General features: G+C 35.5%; 1 protein-coding gene across 2 annotated transcripts in view; it reads right to left on the bottom strand.

Annotated features, from left to right (window-relative positions):
* Positions 1-26,728, bottom strand: part of LOC121425151 (synaptic vesicular amine transporter-like) — a 54,619-nt gene that overhangs the window by 5,219 nt on the left and 22,672 nt on the right. Inside the window, exons 2-17 of one of the 2 annotated variants that reach the window (XR_005971479.1) lie at positions 23,102-23,291; positions 21,436-21,555; positions 20,728-20,920; positions 19,188-19,246; positions 18,396-18,479; positions 16,003-16,095; positions 15,296-15,385; positions 14,396-14,500; positions 11,938-12,033; positions 11,330-11,408; positions 10,301-10,352; positions 9,819-9,882; positions 8,792-8,911; positions 8,187-8,232; positions 7,015-7,102; positions 5,394-5,489 (exon numbers count right to left, since the gene is read on the bottom strand). Coding sequence is in view for 1 of the 2 variants with exons in the window: in XM_041621147.1 (XP_041477081.1) it covers positions 7,015-7,102; positions 8,187-8,232; positions 8,792-8,911; positions 9,819-9,882; positions 10,301-10,352; positions 11,330-11,408; positions 11,938-12,033; positions 14,396-14,500; positions 15,296-15,385; positions 16,003-16,095; positions 18,396-18,479; positions 19,188-19,246; positions 20,728-20,920; positions 21,436-21,555; positions 23,102-23,267 (1,455 nt within the window). In the remaining variant the exon portion in view is untranslated. The remainder of the gene's footprint in view (positions 1-5,393; positions 5,490-7,014; positions 7,103-8,186; positions 8,233-8,791; positions 8,912-9,818; positions 9,883-10,300; positions 10,353-11,329; positions 11,409-11,937; positions 12,034-14,395; positions 14,501-15,295; positions 15,386-16,002; positions 16,096-18,395; positions 18,480-19,187; positions 19,247-20,727; positions 20,921-21,435; positions 21,556-23,101; positions 23,292-26,728) is intronic. The other variant, XM_041621147.1, reaches the window with a different exon arrangement.

The following is a 26,728-nucleotide window of genomic DNA, read 5'->3' as shown; positions in this document are numbered from 1 at the left end:
CACACAATCAAATGCTTGTTTGAAGTCTAAAAAAAGTACCAATCCTTGTTGTTCCAAAATTTTGCAATAATCAATAACATCTTGTACCAACCTTAAGTTGTCTGAGGCTGAACGCCCCTTAATATAACCTGTTTGATCAAACGAAACAATTTTATGGATTACTCGTTGAAGGCGTTGTGACAAAACTCTCGCTAAAATCTTATAATCTATATTTAATAATGAGATTGGCCTCCAATTATCTAATAATCTACTATCCCCTTTTTTAAATAACAGTGTGAGTATACCTTGTCTTTGACTTTCTGACAAACCCCCTTGAGCGTATCCTTCATTTAGACTGTCGATTAGCAAATCTTTTATGTCTGGCCAAAAACATTTATAAAACTCCGAGCTCAATCCATCGCAACCAGGTGCCTTATTATTCTGCATTGATAGCAAAGCTTTATAACATTCTTTTTCTGTCACCAGTCCTTCACAACTTAGTGCATCCTTCTCATCTAATACTTTCAATTCAATATTTTTTAAGTATGATTTAATGTTTATATCATTATCGCTATAGTTATTTTTGTACAATTTACTAAAGTAATTATTAATAATCTTCAAAATTTCTGTTTTCTTTGTAAATGTTTTACCGTTTTGTACAATACAATTAATCTCTTTTTTCTTGCCATTTATGGTTTCTTTTTTCAAAAAATACTTGGACGACTTTTCGCCAGACTCCATCCATTTCTCTCTAGCTCTAATATACGCACCTTTGCACTTATATGTGTAAAGTTTATCCAATTCATTTCTAATTGTTTCTAACTTATCAATTTCTTTCTTGTTTGGATTTTTATCAGCCTTTTCACTTTGTTTATTGAGATCATCTTGTAACTTTGCAAAATAACATTTTCTTTCTTCTTGTTTTTGTTTAGAATATTTCACAGTGACCTCTTTTATTTTAATTTTACACATTTCCCATATAAGCTGTGGACTTTCATTCATGAATTCCATTTTTACTTTATTAATCACATGTTTAATACAGATTTTAAAATCATGTTCTAGTAAGTGTGAATTGTTTACTTTCCAATAACCTTTTCCTTTCCCAATACCACTCAATTTCAACTTTAGCGAAATGGCATTATGATCACATTTAAGTGCTGGGCGTATATCAGTGCTGTACATTGAAGGATATAGTGTTGTTGAAATTAGCCAGTAATCTAATCTAGAATAGATACCAAAAAACCTCTGTCTCCAAGTAAATTGTTTCTTTGTCGGATATAATTTCCTCCAAACATCAACCAATTCATTTTTTTGAATGAATTTCTTGAAATAATTGGGTGGTTTATAGACTCGAGATGCGCCGCGAGAATCTAAATAAGTTTGTATAATATTCCAATCACCTCCACAAATTAATATATCTCCAGGTTTCTTAATTTTGCTAAACCAATGGAGTAGGTTTTTAAAAAATATGACTTTATCAGAATATTTTGTTGGCGCATAAACATTCAATAATAAATAGCAACAATTGTTATACATTAGTCTAAGAGCAACGGTCCTTCCATCATTTCTGGCATAGACGTTTACAATTTCTAGGGGTAATCTCTTTCTTAATAATATTGAAACCCCTTTGGAGTGGTTTGACCCATTACTAAAAAAACATGGACCATTCCATTGTGATGAAATCTCGTGTTCAAGTTCTTTCGTCCAGTAAGTTTCTTGTAAACAAACAATATCTGTCTTTTGTGCACGAAGCCACGATATAATTTTGCTTCTTTTCGTTTTATCCCGCATTCCTCTCACATTCAGGGATATAAGATGAAGAGAAGTCGAATCATCATTCATTGATTTTGTTGATTTTGAATTGATTTCTTCCATTACATGATCGACTTATACTTTTCCATTTCGTTCATTGTTCGCTTACTACTAGTGTTTTCCTTTGCACTCTGCTTTTTTGCTTGTTTTCTTTCCTTTCAGTTTCCTTTTCGTAGATGTTTTTCCATGTTTTTGCCTGTCTGGAGTTGGAGTTTCCGGCGATAGTGGTGATTTCTCGTCGTCACTTGAAGTCGAGTAACAGCTTGTGAATTCATCTTCTCCATCATCACGTGTTGTACTACTGCGGTGAGAAGCGTATTCGACATCGCTCGATCTTTGACGCGAGACATGTTCCACAGGAGCGGAACCGGTAGCAGAATCGGTGGCAACGCCAGTTGCAGTGGTATCTTTTGGTCTCAGGAAATCCGAAATGCCGACTTGACGTGTCTTTCTCCCAACCGTGCTGACGTCATCATGGGGAACCCTTGCCGAATGACGTAACATCGTACTAGATTCACGCCGGGGGAACTCGGTAGAGTGAGTTGACTCATCCGTTGGCTGCTCGGTCGAGGGTGGAGCGCTATTGTCCTCGTTGCCATGGCTCGAAGACGCCTTCGCGGGGCAGCTGTGGCTCAGGTGCCCCGTTTGTTTACATGAACGACATTTCACTGGGTTTTTACAAGTAGACGCATGATGACCGCTTTCCAAGCACTTTGAGCAGATCGCTGCTCCTGATTCTCGTTCTGGCTGGCCGACATGAAATGCTCTGGCACGAAACACATTAGCAATGACTAGAAATCTGGGGAGGGGCTTGCTTGGGGGGTCTATGTAAACGACACGGTCCCCATTTAGACAGCACGTAAGTTGTCCACCGACGCGGAGCTGCTGTCGGATGATCTCTCCTCTTATGTTACACTTTATCCCTTCCAAAGTTGCTCTTATAAGGTCATCTCCCACTGAGAGGGGTACATCTTTGACCAAAACCCTTGTCATAAGTTCATCTCTGGCTTTTGTGAAGGGGTTCGTATCATGTACAGACACAGTCACACCGCGCAGAAACAACCCGTTCACAATCACTTTCACTCGTTCGTCGTGCTCAGTTAGGTATATGCGCCACAATGAACCAATTCGCTGGATACCGGCTATATGCTCGGGTTTTACACATTTTATAAGGCAACAGTATAGGTCCTCACCTGTTAGGGGAGTTCTTGCCGATGGAATGTCCCGTGCTGCGATGAAGACCGGTTTCGGGCCATTACGTTCATACGTGGCGCTACGTCGGGGTGTGGCCTTATCTACATACGACATGTCGGTCATGATTATGGCAAAATGAAATCCAAAAAGATCCGATGATATAGAGGTTTCCAGTAAATAAAAGACACCAATGTGCTTTCTTTACACCTTTAGAAATGTGATAGTTCCGAAATAATCCTTGATTCTAATATCCTTTAGTCCAAAAAATCGATGAAATTCGCGAGCTATAAATGAAGTATACGTCCGTCGTAACGTGACCTATGACCTCCTTTACTGGTTAGAGATATTTTATTTTACTTCTTCGATTTTTTTTAAAGAAATCTTTATTGGCAGCTGTTCAGATAAATTGATAGAGTATAAATATGTGATTTTACCAGATCAATAATCATATAAAGAATTGATTTGAAAGTATAATAACTAATAATCACCACCAAAACCAGGAAAATGCTGCACTTTGAAATAATGCATAAATTAAAAATTCAAAGATTAGTAATTGTTTGATATAGAATTAAGATACATGAAAATCATAAGCTATTCCTTTTCAGCCATATTCTCATTTAACAAATATTCATACTGAAATAGGCTATCCGCCTTACACATAATAGAGGTGAGTAAGCAGAAACTCTTTTTGAAAATTGAGATAATGTACAAGTATTTACACCGTAATGGCAATATTAATACTTAACCTATATAAAATATATCGCGGTATGATAATACAACATTGATATCGATAACTGTTAGTACACCTGGGAATGGAGGTGCCGTGGCCGAGTGGTCTGAGGCGCCTGGCTTTACATGAAAGAGTCCGGGGTTCGATCCCCGGCCGCGGCACCTATGCCCGTGAGCAAGGCATTTAATCTACAATGCTCTTTTATCCTGCTTTCAAATAAATGGAAATGCTATATGCATTATTGGTAAAAAAAAAAAAAAACACCTGGGAATGAAGAGGGCCTTCTTGATCATTCGAAGTATAAATGCATAATAGTTTTATGAAATTGCTGGATGATTGGGGTTTTTGTTTATCTTTATAAGAATGAGAAAAAAACTGTTATCAGTATGGATGAGATAAGTATATTGGGTTATTAATTGAATGATGGCTATACCTATAGCATTGGTGAGCTAATGTGCTGGAATTATTTCGAAACAAAAAAGCCAATATATGGTTTGAAATATAGTGTTAGGTTATGGTGTAAGTGGTAAGGAGTCTTCATCAGGTTTCACTAATTGACGCTGCCAAGAAAACTCTAAACTCAAAGCTTCTTCCGAAAAGTATTGCCATACGCCCTCTTGCGTTTCTGAAGAGTAAAAGATACTGGGCGTTGTGGCGTGCGCCTGTAATCCAAGCTATGTGGGGGAAGTTACAAATTGATGCAGAGGTCCGAGGTTCGAGCCCTGGTCACGTCTTTCGGATGGTGACGTTAAAGGTCGGTCCCAGACGTAAATAATCATATCTGATTGATACACGTCTGACAAAACTCAAATACACACACACACACACTGGGTGTTGTGGCGTGCGCCTGTAATCCAAGCTGTGGGGAAGTTACAAATTGATGCAGAGGTCCGAGGTTCGAGCCCTGGTCACGTCTTTCGGATGGTGACGTAAAGGTCGGTCCCAGACGTAAATAATCATATCTGATTGATACACGTCTGACAAAACTCAAATACACACACACACACACTTTTGCTTTTGCTCAATTATTAACACTGCAAAAACTCCGGTGTTGATTTAGCACCAGCCCGGAATCTATATTATGTCCACACCAGAGAAGTGCTAAACAACACCAGTTTTGTTTTGGTGGTCTAACACCAGAAAGGTGTTTATACAACAATAATTAGTACTAAAACAGCATCGGCCTGATTCCAAACTGGTGTTGTTTCAATACTTCTCTGGTGTGGACATATATAGATTCTGGGCTGGTGTTAAATCAACACCGGAGTTTTTGCAGTGTATGAAATCATACCCAATGAAGATGCAATTAAACATTTAATATTATAATGCATATCCCAAACTACTATTAAGTATTAATATAAAGATAAAGATCAGGGCCACATTCTAATATCATGATGAGATGCACATGTTATATCTGTTAATGATGTTAATGTTTGTTATAAGTCATGACACAGGTACAAAATATTACCTTCATTTGCATATTGATGATGTATCCGCTTTTAGTCTGCCTTTAAAATTCCGTACGCATAGTATTAGGTTAAGGTTGGCAATGTGATTATAATTCAGTGAGAATACATTGTCGGTTGATATCTCAGTGCAGTGTTAGTAAGAATTAATATAAAATGTGTGTTGTTAGAGACACATTAATGCAATTTTAGATTGAGTCATCCTTTTTTACCTTAGGCCAGCTGCAAATCTTTAATTTTCAATCCTCAATCTTAATTTCAAAACTTCTGCCTGGTCAAATTTCTTCGCTGCTACAACGTGTACAAGGCTGTTGCAAAGAACAATATATCTTACTTCATACTTACACAGAAAACGCTGTTTAAAAATTTTATACAGCGTTGTTTAACATATGAACCTTACATTCATTGTTTAAACAGTTTAAACAAGGGTTTAAATCTTAAACAACAAAGTTTAATTTTCAATATCTAATCTTCAATAAATTAGACATGATTGTTGAAACTGTTAAAACAACTACTGTAAGGTTCATATAGTAAACAGCGTTGTATAAAATCTTAAACAGCGTTTTTACTGTGTACGTGCATAATGTATACAATCATTTTGCCATTTACAAATAAATTGTGTTCTATTCACCCATACTCGTTACATTGGTTATCTTGAATGTACAGTACATATGTGTATAATTCAAACAATATTTTTCTTATTCATCCATAAAATGGTTTGTCTTAATTCATGTCTTGAATGAAATGGTAATTCATCCGACCCTGTTACTTTTGAAATGTTTGGCCAAATCAATATTTGTTTTAAAAAAACTAAAACAAAAGCAAAGACATTATGCTATAGAATTTGGTTCTAAAAATGTAAAATTAGCAAAGTATACCTAGAAATTCGATGAAAATGATGTTGGAGCAAGTTCATACCACAAAATGTATTTTTTTTATATGGGTGGGGCTGTTGGGGTAGTGGAGTGGAGTCCATCCAGAGAGTAAGAATGTTTCAATGATTTGATCAAAATGTGACGTGTTAATCATCATTTAATCCGGCGACAATTATGTTGAAAAGTGTCCTTGCCAAAAATGAAAATTTAATTTTAAAAAGGGGAGGGAAGAGGGGAGGGGAAGGGCTGAGGCTCTACCCAAATATTACCACAGCACTTTAAGAATGCATCAAATGTGAAGGCTGAGGCTCTACCCAAATATTACCACAACATTTCAAGAATGCATCAAATGTGAAGGCTGAGGCTCTACCCAAATATTACCACAACATTTCAAGAATGCATCAAATGTGAAGCTAGAGCATAATTGAGATCCTATCGTATGGCATACACACATAAACATCTCGGGTCCATCGACCGACATCCAAGAGCATTTGGACATCAAAATATATTTATGTTAAAAAATGATTGAAAAACTGAGTGACGTGTCATTATTCCGGACTTTTGGCATTTATTATAGGGAGTTATTCTCTACAACAAACCAATTCCTTTGAAAATGCATGTCGAATCAAAATGGAGAGCTAGTTGAGAAGCTTTTGTCAAAAAATTGTTAAACGGGACAGCATCGGAATCTCGTGACTTTGGATGACATATTTGCAATTGTTCGTCCGGTGCAAATCTTCGGATGATCTGCTGTCCCGGTCCACCAAAATTCGACAAACGCCTCTCAGCTCTCCATCGTGATTTGAATTACATTTTAAAGTGAATCGATGCGTTTGTAGAGAGTTTCCCCGTGCCAAATGCGAGAACTTCCTATTTTTCCTCCCTGTGCGACGATACCCATGATGATGATCACCGCTCTAGGTTTTCCACACAAAGTAAGTGATGAATGGCCGCTTACCTCATTTTCTTCGTTGGCTGGTGGGTTTCTGAGAAATATTAGGAGGGGTGCGTAGAGGAAATCTATAATGGCGACTATTCTTACTAGCCTGAAAGTTAAACATAAAGATGAACAAGTAAATAAAAAAATATCAACAAATAATCAAGAAACAACTATCGCTCAAGAATTTAAAAGGGTAATATTCATATAGACGCAGCGGATTGTGACAGTGATGTCGTTGAAAATGATGGTAAATATGCTGAAAATTTTGATGGATATGATGTGATGAAGATGATGATGATGATGATGATGATACTGATGATGAGCGTGTATTTTTTTATCCTTTCATTGTGTGCTACAAAGGTTATGGTGCCTTTGAAAATAGGCATAAAGATGGTTGGGGGCTCGGGGTGCCCCCCCCCCCATTAAAAAAGTGGAAAGGGAATAAAAGGAAAGATAGAAAGTGAAATGTGATTTATTTCCTAAATATTATGTCAAAATATATCACAAAATTGGATATTAAAAAAAGTGGAAATTTGTGCTTGCTCGCTTTGCTCGCTCACAACTTTTTAAAAACATTTTATCCGAGCTGCCATACCTTGCTCCTTCAAAATTGATTCAATACATTGCCATTGAAAAACAAATCCTTTCCTCTTTGCCCTGTCAAGCACATAATTAAACTTGGTCAAGGAATACCCCTTGAAAATATGATTCATGTTTCATATGTTATGATTTCATGTTCATGTCTTGTACCATAACATTTTTTTTCACAAAATAAAATACGATTTGAATATTAACTACAAGTTCTCCCAATTAACATGATTAATAATGCAAATCTTCTTGCTTGGGTTGACAAAAGTCTTCTTTTCTTACTCATGAAGGAAAATTCAAAAGTTCAAGAAGTTTTAATGAAAAAAACAAAATAATAAAAGTAAATAAATAAATTTGTAAATGAAATTTGACAGCATAATTCGAACATCATGGCAGATTATAGCTTCCTCACATATATATAAATAAATTAATTTAAATGACATGATATACATATATAAATATATATATATTATATATATATATATATATATATATATACATATATATATATATATATATATATATATATATATATATATATATATATATATATATATATATATTTATATATATATATATATCAGTGCATAATTAATGCTTACCATGGGAATCCGATAGATTCAACAATCGATCCACTCAATGAAGGACCTGCAGTCGAGGAAGAAAAGATACTGCGTTATCGATTATCAACTAATAGTTCAATCTGCTTGATGTCGTGCATACAACAAGCATTTACTGTTAGTTTCCAATTATCTATTTTTACTTTACAAAAATAACTCTCCAGTAGCAGGGACAGAGTACACAGACGCAGGCCACGTTTTTTATCGTTTGTTCGAAATAAAAAAAGAAAACTGAAACTTCCATATTTCAAGCTAGCAAACATCAGCAGTGAAAACCTCGGTTATGGATATTTGATGGAAATTAATATTGATTTGAATGCATAAATTCCGTAAAACAGAGGATGGATGCCTTGGCTCTAGCAAAGCTTAAATGACTACAGTTATTCATGTCGGAACCCTTATAGGTTTCCCTTTACGCTTCGCAATAATTATCAGAGCTTACTCCGCCCCCCCCCCCCCTCCCCACATACCTTCTTTATATTCCCTCTTTTCATTAAAATTGATAATTCTCCCTCTCACTTTCCTTTGATCGAGGTGTGGTTAGGGTGGGGGAGTTGAGGGAGAGAGTTGGGAGGGGGTATACTTACCGACAGCAAACCCCAGACAAAATGCTACGTCGGCTATGGCGTAGACACTACCATATACTGATACATGACGTATGTCTACCAGATGACCCATGATGGGCATCATCGATGCATCTACCATGCCTATAGTGAGACAGAGAGATTGGAAGAGAATGAGTGTGTGTAGAAGGGAGAGAGTGGGAGGGAGAGATAAGAAGACAAAAAGGGTGAGTGAGAAAGAGATGGGAGAAAGAGGGTGGGGAGAGAGATAGATACAAAAGGGGAAGAAAGAAAACGAGAAAGAGAGAAATAAAGAGAGAGAAGGAAGGAAGGAAGGCACGAAGGAAGGAACGGAGGAACGAACGAAGAAAGAGAACAGGAAGAAAAAGAAAGGAATGGATAGAGGGAGGAGGCATGGAGAGAGTAAAATAAGAGAGACACAGAAACCAAAATTTTGTATTTTGTATTTTTTTTGTATTTTGAAATTGATTTTTTTTCTTGTGAGTCTTTTGACAAAGTCGATCACAATATTTTTTTAAATTATGACTACTATTATCATTTATTCTAATTTGTGTCACTCTTTCGTTGTTACCTTCGATATTTTGCATACCCTCATATTAAACTGTTTTCCGTCTCTCTTTTATACTACACTTTTGTAATGTTGCTTCTACGTATTGAAACTAAGTTAATGGGGCTTGCCTCCCTTACAAGCTTTGCTTTTCTTGGTAAGCCTTTCTTGGCAAGCGTTCTGTTAGTTATTAGCCAACGTTACTTTAGTTCGCATTAGTTCTCATTGTTTATACCTTTTAATTCTTATGCATTATTCCGATTGATACTGTACTTTAAATTTGACTATATATTGTTACTTTGATTTTGTTGTGCTTTGTGAACGGAAAATGAATAAAATCTAAATCTAAATATACGTAATTTTCTGAAGTTTGTATATTATGATAATGTTGATGACCACTTAAAACACTTCAGAAAAAAATTATGTCGAATGAAATTATTTGCTAGCGTTCTCATTTAGTAAATGATATTTGTGAAAACTTACCTACACCAAAGCCGACGAAGAAATTGGGGCCTATTAAATGGGGGACTCTTTGTGACAACGGGATCTAAATAGAGGGGAAAATATGAATAAAAGTAAAATATCTATGTTCATGAAATGTAATTATAAATTCAATGACTAAATTTGCAAGATTCATACTTAGACCAATGCGCCTATCCTTTCATTGCGGAAGAAGCGTTTAAAGATTAAAGATTTTTTATGCAAATTAGTATCTTAAAGATATAGAAAACATACTATTCTACTATATAGGAAAATATACTATTTTCATAGAAATATTCAGAAAATATTTTCATATTTCACCCCCTCCTTCAGTCTCTTTTCTTATTTTTTTTCTTGGACTTTAAAATTTAGGGGCCCATGGCCCCAAACCTCCTCAATCTCTCTATGCATGGGCCCACACCAAGTTTATGGGAATTACAAAATGAAGTAATCAAAGAGTTCATAAGAGGTAACTGCATTCTTACCAACATCATTGCGATACCTCCAATGATCATACCTAGTAGGGAAACTAGCCATCTGAAATAAAAATTTAAAAAGTTTCATGAAAGAAGGAATTTTATCATTTTGCTGGACTTCAGAGATGCATAAATAGGGATGAATTATAACATATTATTTTACTGCAGACATGACGTATTAAGCTGATTGAAATTTATAGTAATTATCTAGAAAAATAAAAAATATATATATATATTTAGAAGAAGTTAAATGTACATGATTTTTTTTTGTTAGAAACACTATTATGTAATGATAAGAAGAGGGAGTAAAATAAAGGCCTGCATTAGAGAAAAAGGTCAGAAAGATATATAGAGTCAAGTCTGCCTCAAAGGCTTCAATGTGCAGTGAAAACCTGTCTTCAACGACAACCAAAATTGTATCCCATTTGAGCGCAATGTGTGTTTAAAGGGTGACACGACAATTTCTCCTGCGACCTTTTCTCCGGTCTCAGAGGGCTCGGGGCACAGGGTTCGAGATGAAATTGTAATATAGTTTTTGGTTCAGAATAAATATAAAGATAAGGATTAGTGTTTATTTAGTTTTGGAGGATATAAGTTTTATGTTTTGGCTTAACGTGCAGATTTTCCGTCGGAGCAACTGTTGCCAGAGTAAATGTCATGGAACCGTTAAAGAACCTGTATACGGTGCCCACTTTTTCTTTTTTCCATTGGTTGTTTGACTTGACATTTTAGCGCGCGCACACGTGCTCAAAAATACTCCACCCACAAAACACAATCACGAGTCGAGTATAAAATCGAACGCAAGTCTATCCTCAATCTGTCCAAAACCACTAAAAGTAGAATATCAAAATGTGCGATTGGCAAACAAGGTATTATAAAATACAAAGTTTTCAATTTCAAACCATTTGACATTAAAAAAAACTGATAGTAAAAAGTATTTTTTAATCAGAAGAATAAATATAAATCATTACATTAAAAACGTATTCGTGAACATAATCACTACAAATACTTACTAGTAAATCTTCGCTAACTCCTTACCTTCCTATTCTATGCCCTAATGCTCCAAAGATGTTAGTACTGATGAGATATGATACACTGGCGGGAAGGAATATAGCACCTGGTAAGAAAAGAGAGAAGTACAATGAGACGATGATTATCGATATCTATTACAGGCATGTTGTCATGGTTGTGAAGGGGAAGATGGGGGGAGAAGGAGCCTGGTCATTATGATTTTTGTCCAGTAAAAGGTAACGTTGTGGAACGTAAAGCATTGTTTATAGTTGATATGCTTCTTAAAACTTGATCAAACTATATTATGCTGCTGATGATGATGATAAAGATGATGATGATGATGATGATGATGATGATGATGATGATGATGATGATGATGATGATGATGATAATGATGCTGAATATATTATTGATGATGACGATGACGAAGAGGACAATGATGATGATGACGAGGATGATGATGATGGTGATGATGATGTTATTATTAAACACGATAAATTGCTATGATGTGATATGTTTACAGCGCATTTTCAACAAATTTATTTACCATAGTTCATGCTATAATAAAAGATATCATCTCGGCTTGAATATTTGGATGACAAGTATGTTTTTATCTTCAATTTTTAAATACTCACCAAGTTGCCATTTTTCTGCTTCCATTTTATCCAACATATAAAGCGGAAGCGATGGCTCCAGCAATGCTATTCCCATGTTACCAAATGTTATACAACCTACAGGATAAACAAAAAACAAATTCGATTTCATTATTTGTCTGTAATCAGTACAAGCATTAAAACAATTAGGTAAGGCAAAGTAAAATATGTGGAAAATCACATGAAAAGAAACGCTCACAACAACGCTTATGTGTGGGGGTCTAGTGGTTATGACCCTCATCTTTCAATCAGAGAGGTGTGGGTTCGAATCTCAGTCATGGCGTGTTTTCCTTCAGCAAGAAATTTACCCACATTGCGCCGCACTCAACCCAGGTGAGGTGAATGGGATACCCGGCAGGATGAATCATTGAATGCAACAGGCGCCTTTAGCAGCTGGGGCTATATAGTTAGGGTGATATATAGTGCGCCATTGAATAGACAACTAAATAATCGCCACCTCATAGATGGCATATATTATTATTATTATTATTATTATCATTATCATACCAAGGATGCCTTTCAATGTATGATGATACAAGAAGTTATATGATAATAATAATGATAATAATGATAATAATAGCAAAAGAAGCTGCTGAAAACTGCTTATCTAAAAAAAGAGCCGATGGAGTAAATTAGAGAGTTAAAAGCTTAGGCCCCTTTTGACTCTCTAATAATAATAATGAGACTTGTAGAGCGCCAAATCCACTCTGTACAGTGCGTATCAAAAAAAAAAGTTTACACTTTGAAAAAGCCCTGGGAATTAAAAATATACAACATGTGGGTAATTTTTCACATAGAATCTTGGGTTTGGGTCTCATCTATCAAATGAAAGTAAAAGTTTTGACAGAATGTTACACTTGAGTGAGCACTGTCCATTTTTGTAAAGCTCGCAGAAATCTGTTTGCGCAGAAATGCTCGTTTTCACGCTGTGTCATGGGGAAAGGGCGAAATCAAACTTACCATGCGAAACATTTCTCATACATTTCCCTTGCACTATTAGTCAATTGAATTAAAATGGATACATTCAAGCATTTTTGAACAATTTTCCCACCCAAATTGAAATTTCAACACTCAGTAAGCACAACCTTTACCCTTTTCGTGCCATCTGGATCTGAGGACATAACTGAATATGAAGAAAAGTTTATATCAGACATCTCCAGAATTGTTTCACTAAGTTTTTTTTATCATTTTGAGTGGGTTTACATTTCATATTTCATTCAATACTTGTTTCTCCACACTTTCCCAAGCTTGACAGTGATTAACCAAATGAAAATCAATCCTAAACCGTTTCATGTAAATCATAGCTCAGTGCAAAGGAAATATCGTCACGATGTCATCGGTGTGTGGGGGAGTAGGGTGGGGCGCAATGCACTCTTCAAAGTGTTTTGGGCAAGGAAACAAGTTTAAAAAGGTAAAAGATATCTTCAAATCAATTTTACTAGCTAAATTCTACGTGTTCTTCATGATTAAGGTCTACTTTTATTAGCATAACTTTTTGAAAGTTCTGCGCAAATCATTTTTCACTAACTTTTCATAAGTAAGTGGTGCTCACTCGAGCATGAAAAAGCAAATGATCTCCCCCCCCCCCCAAGTTTTTGAAACTCTTGGAATGACAAGGAAGCCAGAGGTGGATGAGCGCAAAGATCTGCTTTGTCTGTAGTGATTGGTAAATGAAAGACTGTATTGTGGTGCTGATCCAAGAATACTATGAAAGAAGCCACATAAAATACAATAGGAATAATTTTCAGCTTTCAATGGTTTCAATATGTCTATTTTCCTTTTGTTTCCATTTAAACCTAATCTAAATAATTCTTACCTTAATTGAGGGAAGTTTAAAATGGTTTCTTGACCTGAATAAGTTCTACTGCGTCACTTTATACGTCATTATGACGTTATGATAGCGTTGACACGCTGTTAAAAATACCCTGATTTTACAAAAAAAAAAGAAAGAAGATTTTGCAAAAAGCAATGACAGAATCATTCTGTAAATTCATAAAACGGGAAACTTTCTGCAATTTAACAGAACAGGTCTGTTTAAAAAGGGGAAAATGGTGTTTTATAAAACGAAATTTGTAAGGTTCCATACACCAAATAACAATTTCCTGTAAGATTACGCAATCTGGTAAGATTACAGGTGTTCTCGAGATTCTGCTGCAGGAACTTTTTATATTTTAAGGATAAATTTTCTAACAGTGCAGTCATTGGAGATTAAGAGAAAATTGTACGTAAGATAATAGTTTAAAGGGAAAACTCACTCTGATGATGAGTTTTATTAAAAGCAGAAGAACAAAAGGGAAAATATTGGTGAATGAAGGAAAGAAGAAGAAAGTCGCGAATTTGTTAATTGTTTAAATTGTGACGTCATATTTTAGCAGCTTCCCCATTTATCAAAAAAAAATCAGATAATAAAAAAAAAACGAATGAAGGAATGAATAGTTACCTGCAGCAATAAGAACGTATGGATCCTTTAGAAGTTTAAGAATAGGAGTTCCTTCCATGTGATCTTCTTTGGTCCAAACAGGGTTTAGCAGCAACAACTGAAGAACTAAAAAATAATCAATCACATCAATAACAATAAAAATACAGAGAAAACAAAATTTGATTTTTTTTCCTGTTCAGGGTGATCGGGATATTCTATTATTCTTAAAAAAGGTCAATGAATGGATGGGTTCTACTCTACAAACGTGTCTAATAAGCTTTCCAGAACATTTTAGTTTTGCTTTGGATATACACTTTAACGAGACAAATATATAATAATAACAATTCATAATGTTTCTGATTGGAGACATGGACAGATCCATGTTCCCGATTGAGGCAAGGGGGAGGGGAAGCGAGACAAAAAATTCACCGCCAAATTAAAGCAGGCCTTCAGAGTCTTGCGCGAATAGTGTCCAAAATTTTGAAATTTTGTATATTCAACCGTGTTTTATGCCAGGTTTACATATTTTATAGTGCTCTCTAATGCTTTTGGATGGGATGAAGTCTAAATGGTAAAGGACTTGGATTTACTTGCATCAATATGTATGTGAATATATTTTATTTGATTGATGTATTATCTATTATAAATGGGAAGGGTTGTACTTAATACGGGTTCATGTTATCAAAGAAATATGTAGGCATATATGTTTATTTTAGGCCATACATGAAATCGAGCAACATGAATAAATGGTAGTGCACGCTGTAAACTGACACCCCCGAAAATAAATAATAAATGTTATTCTGCAGGCTTTGGCAACGGTACATTATCATCGAGGCTGCTCTGTGACTCGAAGTCTAATGTTTACTTCTTATAAAATGCCTAATCAAGATGAATTGTTTCAAACCAAATTTTAGTACTTACGACCATCAAACAATGCTAGAATAGCGAGGATAAGAAACGGAGAAGCTTTGCCTACAAACTCGTACATCACTCCTCCAAAAGGGGGTCCAACTGCAAGAGAAAAAAATAAACGAAATTATTACAGTGAAATTATGTAACTTTTACATCATGATAGATGGTAATGTGATATATACATGATACAAAGATCACACCGTTTTTCAATGAATTTTTAAGCCCACTTTTAGATATTTTTAGGTGTTTGTTGTTGCTTTTCCCCAGTTTTATTCAAAGATATCCTTCGATTTGTAACCACTCATGTCATTTTCAAACCTCACTAAAAGTACCATGACCACGAAAAAGGAAAAAAGGAGAATGTGGAAAGAACATGGAGTAAGATGGGATGTTATTTACTGAATATTATGTCAAGACCTATCACAAAATTTGATTTTTCACTTCAAAAGGGTCAAAGATGTTCCCCCCCCCCCCCCCATTCATGTGCTTATTGCTCCTGCGGCAATAAATATTGTTCCGGGTTTAACTTTGTCTAAGATGTAAGGTTAGGGTTAAGGCTGCAATAGGGTTTTAGGTTAGGTTTAGAGTGTGTTAAACCCAGTATTGAAGTGTAGAATTTAGAGTGGAGCAATTTTCGCCGGAGCAAATGTCATGGAACCATTACACCAAGACAATATATACCTCAAAAAATTATTTGACGTGGGCTGGTTACTTACTTAGAACCCCGAGAGCGAGTCCTGCTAGAGCAAACCCCATAGCGGCTCCCCGCTCAGCATCGTCGGGAAAGCGCTGGGCCAGCATACCCATCCCTGATACAAAAAGAAAATATTGTTCAACAAAATGGATGACTGAACCTTCTAAACCTTTCAGTGGATCAGAGAATAACAATTTATAAAGGAGAGAAACAATACTCACAATTAAACTTGTTAATTATTTTTTTTAATATCTACTATGTAAATATGTAAAAGGGGAGGGGAGTCTTTGAAGAATACATTGATATGAATTTGTGGACAATAATTGACTAACAACAATAACGTGCTTGTTTGTTTTGATCGCAGATGTGACTGACGCGGAGCAAACCACTTGCTTATTGTGTCACCAAGGGCGATTTAATACACGCCATCTACGTTCGACGATACACGCCATTGATATCTAAATGAGATATGAACGCTCTCGCTTTTCTCTTTCCAGTCAGCCTTTCGTTGTCGGTGAGTTCTGCTTGTATTCTACCAAATCGGTTACCTTGATTAGTCATTAAATGCCTGTATTTCTCCGACCAGTGGCGTAACTACGGGGGGGGCATGGGGGGGGCACGTGCCCCCCCAATCGGCTGGCCAAAAAAAAAATAAACGGGGAAAGGGAGAAAAAGAGGGAGAAAGGAAGAGAAACATAGTGGGAAAGAAGAAATGATCAATTTCATATTATATCATGATTATGTTATATTACTGTATATTACATAAACTTTTTTGTAATAACTTTATGAAACATGATTTGCTCAGGGCTCATGTCTTTTTTCGGACTACTATAGTTTTCAAGTATATTAGAGAGATGTGACGTTGTCAAATCCAGTCAGTATACACCAAATACGTTTCCTCGCACTTTGAGCTATTATTGTTTTATGTAGTGACATATGCTTCTTTTTCATGACTACTTAAAGTGATCGCCCCATTTTAAGGTCTTAATATAAAACATTTCCTGTCCCTTTTTCTGATCTGAATATCAAAAATTTTCAGCTCGCGCTTCGCGCTCGCATCATTTGGTTAATGAAAAACGTACTATGGTCTTAGTGAATTCCTACAAACAAGCCTTAGAATGTCCCTCCTCAGGTCTGAATTACTTATATTTTCAGCTCGCGCTTTGTGCTCGCAATATTTCATTAGTGATATGCGTATAATAATCATGATTACACTGACTACAAAAAGTGCTTCATGTGTTTAGATGTAATTCTCACCAAATCAAGCGCTTGGCACTCGCATTAGATGACTACGGTGAGATGTGTCTACTCTTTATGGATACCTTAAAAAATAGTTCTCAAAATATCATTTTTTCTTATCTCAATTTCAAAAATTTGCAGCTCGCGCTTCGCGCTCGCATCATTTGGTTAGTGAAATACGTAAGGTCTTAGTTAAACAAGCCTTAGAATGCCCCACTTCAGGTCCGAATTTCCTAAATTTCAGCTCGCGTTTCGCGCTCGCAATATTTGATTAGTGAAATGCGTATGTGAATCATGATTACAGTGATTGCAAGTGCTTCCTATGTTCAGATATAATTCTAACAAAATCAGCAAGCGCTTGGCACTCGCATTAGATGAATATTGTGAGATATGTTAAAGTCCTTAAAATGTCCCTGTTTGGGGTCAATTCAAGCTTGTGCTCGATCGCGCTCGTATTGTTTGTTTAGCGAGACAGGTATGTAACATAATAACAAAAATTTGCTTATAATGTCCCTTCCTAGGTCTAAATGTCAAAAATTTTCAGCTCGCGCTTCGCGCTCGCATGATCAGTGAGATACATATCCGTTTAATGGCACTGTCCTTAAAATATCAGTATACCTGGCAACTGAGCGCGCTTTGCGCGCTCACTAGGTGACTCAAAATTTTGGATGGTGCCCCCCCCCCAATGCCGTAACCCACGGTACGCCACTGTCTCCGACAGTAAAATCTCTACAGATATGTTGTACACATAAGTTGTAGAAATATAACAAAAGTATAATACTAAATTTCTAGTAGTTCAATGTCAGACATGAAAATATACAAAATTAGAAATGACGTCCCCCTGTAAACTTCGCTATTTTCATTTCCAGTTTGCTCGCTAATTCTCTTTAAAACTAGAATTGACCTTTTCCCAAGATCTTCAACTTTCTTTAAGAGTGATAGATATCTAACATACTCTATTCCTCCTCTAAACTTGTCATGTCCATTATATCAAAATAACTTCTATAGCTACATCGTTATTTCAAATTTATATACGCCATTATCCCTTGTGATATCGCAAAGTTTAAAGGGTGAATATAAAGAATTAAATGGAGACTCTGGGCTAGTATCCCATTAATGAGAAGTGCGGGTTGAAATACACGAGGTTCGGACGAGGGTATAATCTTGACTTCTCACCTGCTACAGACGAACACGATGATCCTATACCTTGGATCATACGGGCCACTAGGAGGAGGGCAAAACTCTCACCAAATGCAAACACTAAATCAAAAAAAAAAAAAGAGAATGCTAATTTTATTTCCAAACGGCATGTGAATACAATACAAAATTGCTCTGTAATAGCTACGTAAACTGTGAAAGTGAAATAATTAAACATTTAAGCAGTAAATTCCCCGCGATGTTCTCAAACTTTATACTGGCACAAGTCAAGGTTTTTTTTATATATTCTTCCTGTATTAGCACAAAGATTGACATTGCCATACACATTAAAATAATTGTTAAAAACATTTATACAATGATATTCACTATAAGAACTTAACAGTAACTGTTTAACAGTTTAAACAACTGTTAAAATTTCAATCAACGGTGCTTTATCCAGTAAAGATAAAAGCATGTTACAAATCAAAATGATTTTGTTGTTTAAGATTTTAAACAACTGTTTAAATTGTAAGGCAGCTATATAAAGCGCATATAAAAGCGTCATATAAACAAATAAACAGCGTTTTACTGTGGAATATTTACTATTATTCAACTGTAGTATTAAATAGAATAAACAAATTTAATCATTATCATTTTTTCAATAGAAGATGTGTGGATTCATTCAGTTACGAGAGAAAGAGTATGTTCAATTTAAGAAATCGTTAATATTGAATAAATCCTTTTATAAAGTTATTGTACGTAACGGTAATAAATGTCCGTATTTTATCCTAAATTATATTTTTTGAAAATGATTAATTGAATGCAACTCACCTAACGTTGAAGCAAACATGATTAGAAATCCAGTAAACATAGGCAGAGAGTACCCTATCCTATAGATAAAATGTAGATATTATTATATTAATCATCATAGGTGAATATATAAAGCTTTTTTTTTATTTATTTTTACCTAAGGATACAATTAATACATGCCTATATAGGCGTTAAAGCATTAAAAGAATAATTTATTCCTACCGGGTACCCATTCATCTCACCTGGGTTGATTGCAGCACAATGTGGGTAAAATTTCTTGCTGAAGGAAAACACGCCATGGCTAGGATTCTAGGATTTTTTACCATGAATCCTATTCTATCCATGTTTTTGCATAAGAAAATTAATATAAATACTTCACGCGTTGACATGACTTTCATTACAGTCTTTATTCCATAAAGACTGTATACATTGATTCTACAAAATATCCCATCACACTTTTAAAATATCGAGTTGCAGGGTCCATGTTTTCAAGAGGCTGAAACCTTAAAGTCATTATGATTATTTAAAAGCAAAATATCATCGTTGCTCTTTGAAAAGATTGACTCTGTCGAACCCAAATGTGGCGACCACAACGTTTACTTACCAGTTAACATCGTATTGGCAAGGTAAATATTGAAGGCCATTTTAATTAATGTGACTTTTGAACGTAGCGACGCAGTCCTTTCTTCTTTCATTTCCCTCAAATTCACATATGACTGTTGGCCGAGGTAATTTTCATTTCTTTTCTTTCTTTTTTGGGGTGCTCGGAACCAATAAATTCATTATTAAACAAACTTAAATGAAGCTTGTCCTTGGAAAGTGATAAATTTCAGCCTGTCTCTCTGCAATCCATTCATTAAAACGTCGACAAATTTCGGCAGCCCAATTAATATCAATCATGGCCACCCGTACTGGCGGATTTCGTCAAACCACAAAGATTTTTTTTCAGTGTCATAAAGAAACAAGATCTTCAGATTCTATTCATTTCCATTAGCAATCGACAATCTACTGAAACTCTTTTTAGAGGAATTGAAATAAGTAAATTGAAGTAAGAAGAAAAAAGTAAACTTCTACCCTTCTCCTATCATCCTTTCTCAGTGATATAAATAAACAATTCACGTTCTTTCTATTTTCATGATCAATAGACAAAGAATCTATTATCAAATTAAGAAGATGTAACTAATCCTACTTCTATCCTCTTTATTCTGTGTCATATATAAGGTCTTCAACCTCTTTTAATTTCCATATAAAAAATGAATAAATTCGTTGCATCTACTTTTTCAACTCCTTTCATTTTATTTCATTTTCAAATATTGATCTAAGCACGGAGCCTACCTCAACCAACAGACCGTTCTTTCGCAAGGGCATCAGGGCAGTGAAGATAAATAGATGTAAATCCCAATCTTTCTTCTTTCCCCCTTAATATTCCACGCCTTCCTTTCCGTATCAAACCATTCCTTCTTATTCAACTCCACATCTTGCTCATCCTTCATTTCTTTCTCTCCTTCTCCTCTTCTTCCCTCTTTCTTCCTTCTTTCAAACCTTATCACTTTCAACTCACCTGTTAGTTAGAGGGCCTATCAAGGGATTGGTTATCAGCTGAACTATGGACTTAGACGCAAATAACAGTCCTATACGGACACTCTCGTGTCTAAGTATCTCGTCGTACTGGTTTTCTATCGACGCGGCTGTGGTATTGGCAACCACACTTGAACTATTCAAACAAACGACTGGAGCCGACGTCGTGTTGGCGCCTAGGGTATTTTGAGAAGAAAGAAGAAAGTGCGCAAACGTAATGGATTTATGTAGAACATGCATCATCTAAAGTGGATAATGTTTTAAGTGTATTTACGGCCAAAGAAGCCGGTGAAGACAATATGAATGACAGAATATTTTCTGAGAAATATTCTTTAAAATGCTCACAAATCCGTTCATGACTGAGGGCATAAAAAATTCGATCTTTCATGTCTTGAGATTATTTTAAAAATGCTTATTCGTGGCTAAAAAAGGTGTCTTTAATTTCACTAAAGATGCGTTAGTATAATAGTTTATGATACATGATATCAAATGATTATCAAAAATAAAAGACAAAAAAACGAAAAAAAATACATCTATTTGCATTTTTTTTAGATTTCAACACTAAGTGATTTAACTTTCCATAATCATGATGATGTATTTCGCACTCGAAACATTGAATATGTTTATCATCATTATCGGATGGAACATTGTGAATCTCTATGTCTGTAATATTGTTTGGAGGAATACATACGTGATATTTCCCTTGGGTTTGGGGTTGTGATTAGGCTACAATTGATAGGTATCGAGTGATTAGGATGGCGTTCTAAACCTGGATTCTCTTGGTGGAAGATGAAGTCAGGAATAATTGGCACTGCAAGAGGTGACAAGAAACAGGTTTTTAAAAATAAAAATAGATAGAAAATATAAGAACAAATGAATAAATATAGTTACAGACATGTAGCACTTATTTCATTATGTTACTTATAGGTTTACATGTACTTAGTATTACCCCGGCCGTCGGACCCAGCACTCAATGTATGCAGCCCTCACAGTAAAAACGCTGTTTAAGATTTTATACAACGTTGTTTACTATATGAATCTTACAGTATTTGTTTAACCGTTTAAACAATCATGTTTAATTTATTGAAGATTAGATATTGAAAATTAAACTTTGTTGCTTAAGATTTAAACACTTGTTTAAACTGTTTAAACTGTTTAAACAATTCCTGTAAGGTTCATATAGTAAACAGCGTTGTATATTTTTTACTGTGCTCTGAAGACATCGATTCGGCAATAACAAGCTTGCAGAGGTAACAAGAAAACAATTAATACAAAACAAAATAGATAGCAATTATCCCCAAGGACATTCGTTCAACCATAACCAGCCTTGCAAAGATGGCAAGAAACGGTATTTACAAAACAAATCGAATATCTAGAAGGGATTATCATATAAAGCAGCTGGGTCCCTTGGAGAAGGATGTGTGTGGTCAAGTGGCAAGTACTGTGTAAAACCTCAAGTTTTATTGGAGACGTACACAACAATTAAGATCGGTGTCAATTCGGCTTTTTCGCACAGCGACGTATATGAGATTAAAAAACATAGAAAATTTATTGACAAATGTCTGCCATGACAAAGAAGAGCAAAGAAGTCTGTCGAAAATTTTTGAATCAAAACAGCAGTTTCGTATTTCGCAGTAAAATCGTTGTTTAAAATGTTTATACAAAGCTGTTCACTCGGCCGAGTCATACCAAAGACTTATAAAAATGGGACCTTCTGCCTTCTTGCTAGGCGCTCAGCATTTAGATTGGAGAAGGGTAATAATAACATATAATGTTATGCAGGGCCCGCTGGTAGAGCAGTTTCCTAACTGAAGTGGCTACCCTGGGTAAAAAAAACGTTATTATTATTATTATTACTATATATAAACCATACAGTATTTGTTTAAACATTTTGATCAAGTACTAAAATCTTAAAGAACCAAGCTTGTTTTTTTATATTTACTTCTCAATTAAACATGGTTATTTAAGTTGTTAAACAACTGCACTATAACAACAAGTGTTCTAAAAAAAATAAAACGACATTACTTGCAACTCTTCGACAGCTCAGAAACTTGGGACTAAACTCATGATCCGGTTCATCAATTTTCGACAAAGTCTTTGTCATTAGTCACGGGAATTTTCAATACATTCAATGTGTTCCTGAAACACATTAGAGAGAATGAAAAAAAATGAAAAAATTACCACTTTGATACAAAAGGCTATTTTTTATAGATATTGACAATAATATTCAAAAATTAATATGATACATGATTTCACTCTTTCCTTCTCTCTTTTCCCTTTTTTGGTGGTAATTTTTTTTTGGGGGGTTATGCTTTCCCTTCCCATTAGTACGAATTCTGAATGGACGGGTTCCTTACCGACTACAGTGGTCAACATGTTATCTAAGAGGAGTGCGACGAAAACAATGAACAAGACTAGTTTCCTGGATGCTCGGAGGTCCCGGATGCATTCTGCCAAGGAGAACGATTGCCACCAACTACCAAAACCAGTCTTGGCTTTATCAAGGTATAGCGCTACACCCATGATGTTTGCTGTTTGTTTGATGATCTGTAAAAATAAATAAAATAAGTTAACAAATGTTTATTTTATTTATTCATTATTCATTTATTCATGTTTTATTTATAACAAATGATAAAATAAGGTGGAGGGTAGTTCGGTTCAGTTATAAACCTGCTTTACAACGAAGCCCTCCCCCTTTACAAACATAAATTAGAACATAAACATGATAATATATATAAATACGAGTGAAAATTAACATAAAAAGATATAATCTATAAAATAAACATAAAAAAGAAAACAAATAAACAAAAAGGAAAGAATACTAGAAGTTACTTTGTTATACTAAATGTTTGACCAATAGGTAACCTCGTTTAAAAGAATTCATAGAATTGGTGGATTGAACTGAAAATGGGAGTTTATTAAATAGGGAGCTTGCTTTATAAGAGAATGACTGTCTGTTGTACTTACTTAACATCAATGGCTTATCACGGTTAGTACAGCTATGGTAACTATGGAAGGTAGCTTGATATAAATGGAAGGGTGGGTGTTTTCGTTTTCGTTTGAAACCCAAATTTGATGAAACTCTGGAAAAGGAAAGTTTGGAAGATAGAACATACGAGGGGGCGGGTGGTGGTTATGTAAGAATATAATTAAAGTTACCATAGCTGTACTATTGCGTGATGAGCCATTGATTGTAAAGCCCCCATCACACTTATTCCGAATCAAGCAGAATTGGCCGGAATGAAAGGACTTTGTTTGACCACCAGTTGGCCATTTAAATCCACTTCGAACACCGTTCGAAATTACCCCTCGAATGATTTGAACATGACCAAAACCTTCGGGACGGCCAAAAGAAATGACAAAAATATTTCGAATGCAGTCAGAATATTTAGAATGCGCCGAGAATGTCCAAGAATGTAGCACGAATTATCAATCTGACTCCATTGCGGTTCATTTTGACTAGTGTATGATGATTCACCTGGTCAATTTACTGAATTTCAATAATAAGTGTGATGGGGGCTTTACTAAGTACAACAGGCGGACGGGTCAACGTTTCTGAAATGTCTATTTTTTGGCAGAATTTGACAGAATATTAAGAAAATATTATATTTCACCCCTTTCCGCTTTATTTTCTTTTTCATTCTTAAACATGAAACTTTGGGGAATGTGGGGGTCCAATGCTCCCCCCCCCCCATCTATACGCCAGTGACTATACTCATTTAAAATGTTATGCGCTTTATGTGTGCTTGTTTAATAAAAGGAATAGATATTTGTAGCTTAATATATAAAATGGAAGGGTCGGTGTGTCGGGGTGTTTGTATGGTATGACAGGCCGTTCGTGCCATAAGCCGTCACTCATTCCCTAACTCGAGTGAGTGAACAATGGGGACGTATTTACCCCCCCCCCTCACTAAAGTGGGTAAACGGTCACTCTCTCATCCAATGGTGAATGGCTATACATCCACCCGAGTGGAAGCACAACCATCTCAGTTGGGGAGGGGGTGTCTTCAAAATGATTCTAGCTCTCTGAATTGATGAACTGTACAATCACTCACACTTACCCAAGAGTCCCAAGGGAGTTATGGTAAAATACATATATAGGCTACCAATCACTCCCTCACCCGAGTGAGTGATTGAATGACGGTTTTTGGCATGAACGGCCCTTCATAGGTAAGGGTTTGTGAAGATGGGGGGGTGTGCGGGTGCGCGCGCGCGTGTGAAGGTGGAAGTGAGTGTGCTCTCAGTTCAAGGCAAATTGGGCGGGAAATTGGGTTACACGGATATAAATGGCCCGTCTATGGATTGTGCTATTTTACGCCAAAAATTGGAATGCTGCCTTTTTCGGAAGAGTCTACGCCTTTGAATGTGTTTTTTTTTCTTAAAGGTAAAGTCTACCCAAGAAAAATGTTGACCGGAATCAATAGAGAAAAATCAAACAAGCATAACGCTGAAAGTTTCATAAAAATCGGATGTAAAATGAGAAAGTTAGGCCTATATGAAATATATGAAAATGTCATAACTTTCTTATTTTAAATCCGATGTTGGTGAAATTTTCAGCGTTTTGCTTGTTGCAAATTTCTCTTTTGATTGAAATCAACTTTTTTTAAGTGGACGTGTCCTTTAAATAGCCATCTGGCGCCATGTTAATTTTGTGAAGTTGTGATTTATCATTATGTGTTAGTAAAATGTATATCTGTGTTTGTTTGTCATCTCTTGGGTTTAATTTTCCGATTCATCTTGTCATAACTTTAATTGCGGTTCGCTTTACGAACATTCGTTTGTTTTTTTCTTTGCCTTTTTATATTCTTAAATATGCATTTGAATTTCAAGTATCAGATCAAGTGATACTCATTCCAGGACAATATTGAAATCTGAAGCATCATCACCACACCTACCGGTTACCAGATAACATGAACAAAGCAAGCAAAGTTGAGAGCAAAACTCACGCAGCGTTGGCTGGTAGACGGACACATAAATACGAGTCTTATGAACAAATCTAGATCTGATCGTTAATTAGTGACCATCATGGGTCCATTAATGGTGGATTGGATGCCATAAACGGCTACCTATGACACCTGTTACAGTCCCTTAAATATGACCGTTACAGCTGCCACCAAATAAGTGCCATCTTCGCCCGATGTTTGATTAAAATTCTCGGGCTCTTTCTTCTTTTATTGATGTCGTGTTAATAAAAGCTCGATCGATAATTCTTCTCTTCTAGCCAAGCTGCCCGAGGCACGACCAATCTTTTCCCCCTATACCTATATACTGCTTCTTTTTTCTCTCTACGTCATCGGCAAGCCACGAAGATCATCGCGACTCCATTTTAAGAAATTCAGACATTTCATATTCAACAGGTTATCATAGAAGCATTTTAAGAAATAAAATTAGCAAGAAGCTAATTCAAACTTCGCATTGTTATACCAAAATATTTGCATTCATATGCATTTTTGACAACAACATTTTTGAAGAAAACATATATATTTTCATAACATACACAGTTTTTCATTATGTTCATAAAAGATAAAGTGGCCATAAAATAACTTGGAATATTACCAGATTTATTTACATCAGTAGGCGTGGCTCTCAAAAAGTTTTTTTTTTAATTATGACGAGAATACACCTGTAACAAAAACTGCATAACGGGCTATAAAGGCTTCATCAGGACTAACTTTTATTTAAATTAAAATCCTTTACTGGAAGACAATATATTTTCGTATCACTATGATCATTAATCAAAACTGATTTTTAGAACCATTTCACATAACTGACTCTTTGTCATATTCTATATTACCCTCACAAGTTTAACATGAACCATTATGATATTTTAATGTTATGTTTTCAGACTGAATATCTCACACACGAAAACAGCGATAGTCACAAGTTTACACGGAAAATGATTTTACTTATCATTGCAATGCTTTGCATTATTATATAAGAATCATCAAAAGTAGTTGAATTTCACGAATGTCACATGAAGCACA

This window comes from Lytechinus variegatus, chromosome 12 (genome assembly GCF_018143015.1).
Source record: "Lytechinus variegatus isolate NC3 chromosome 12, Lvar_3.0, whole genome shotgun sequence".
NCBI lineage: Eukaryota > Metazoa > Echinodermata > Echinoidea > Temnopleuroida > Toxopneustidae > Lytechinus > Lytechinus variegatus.
This window is presented reverse-complemented; position numbering and strand designations above follow the sequence as displayed.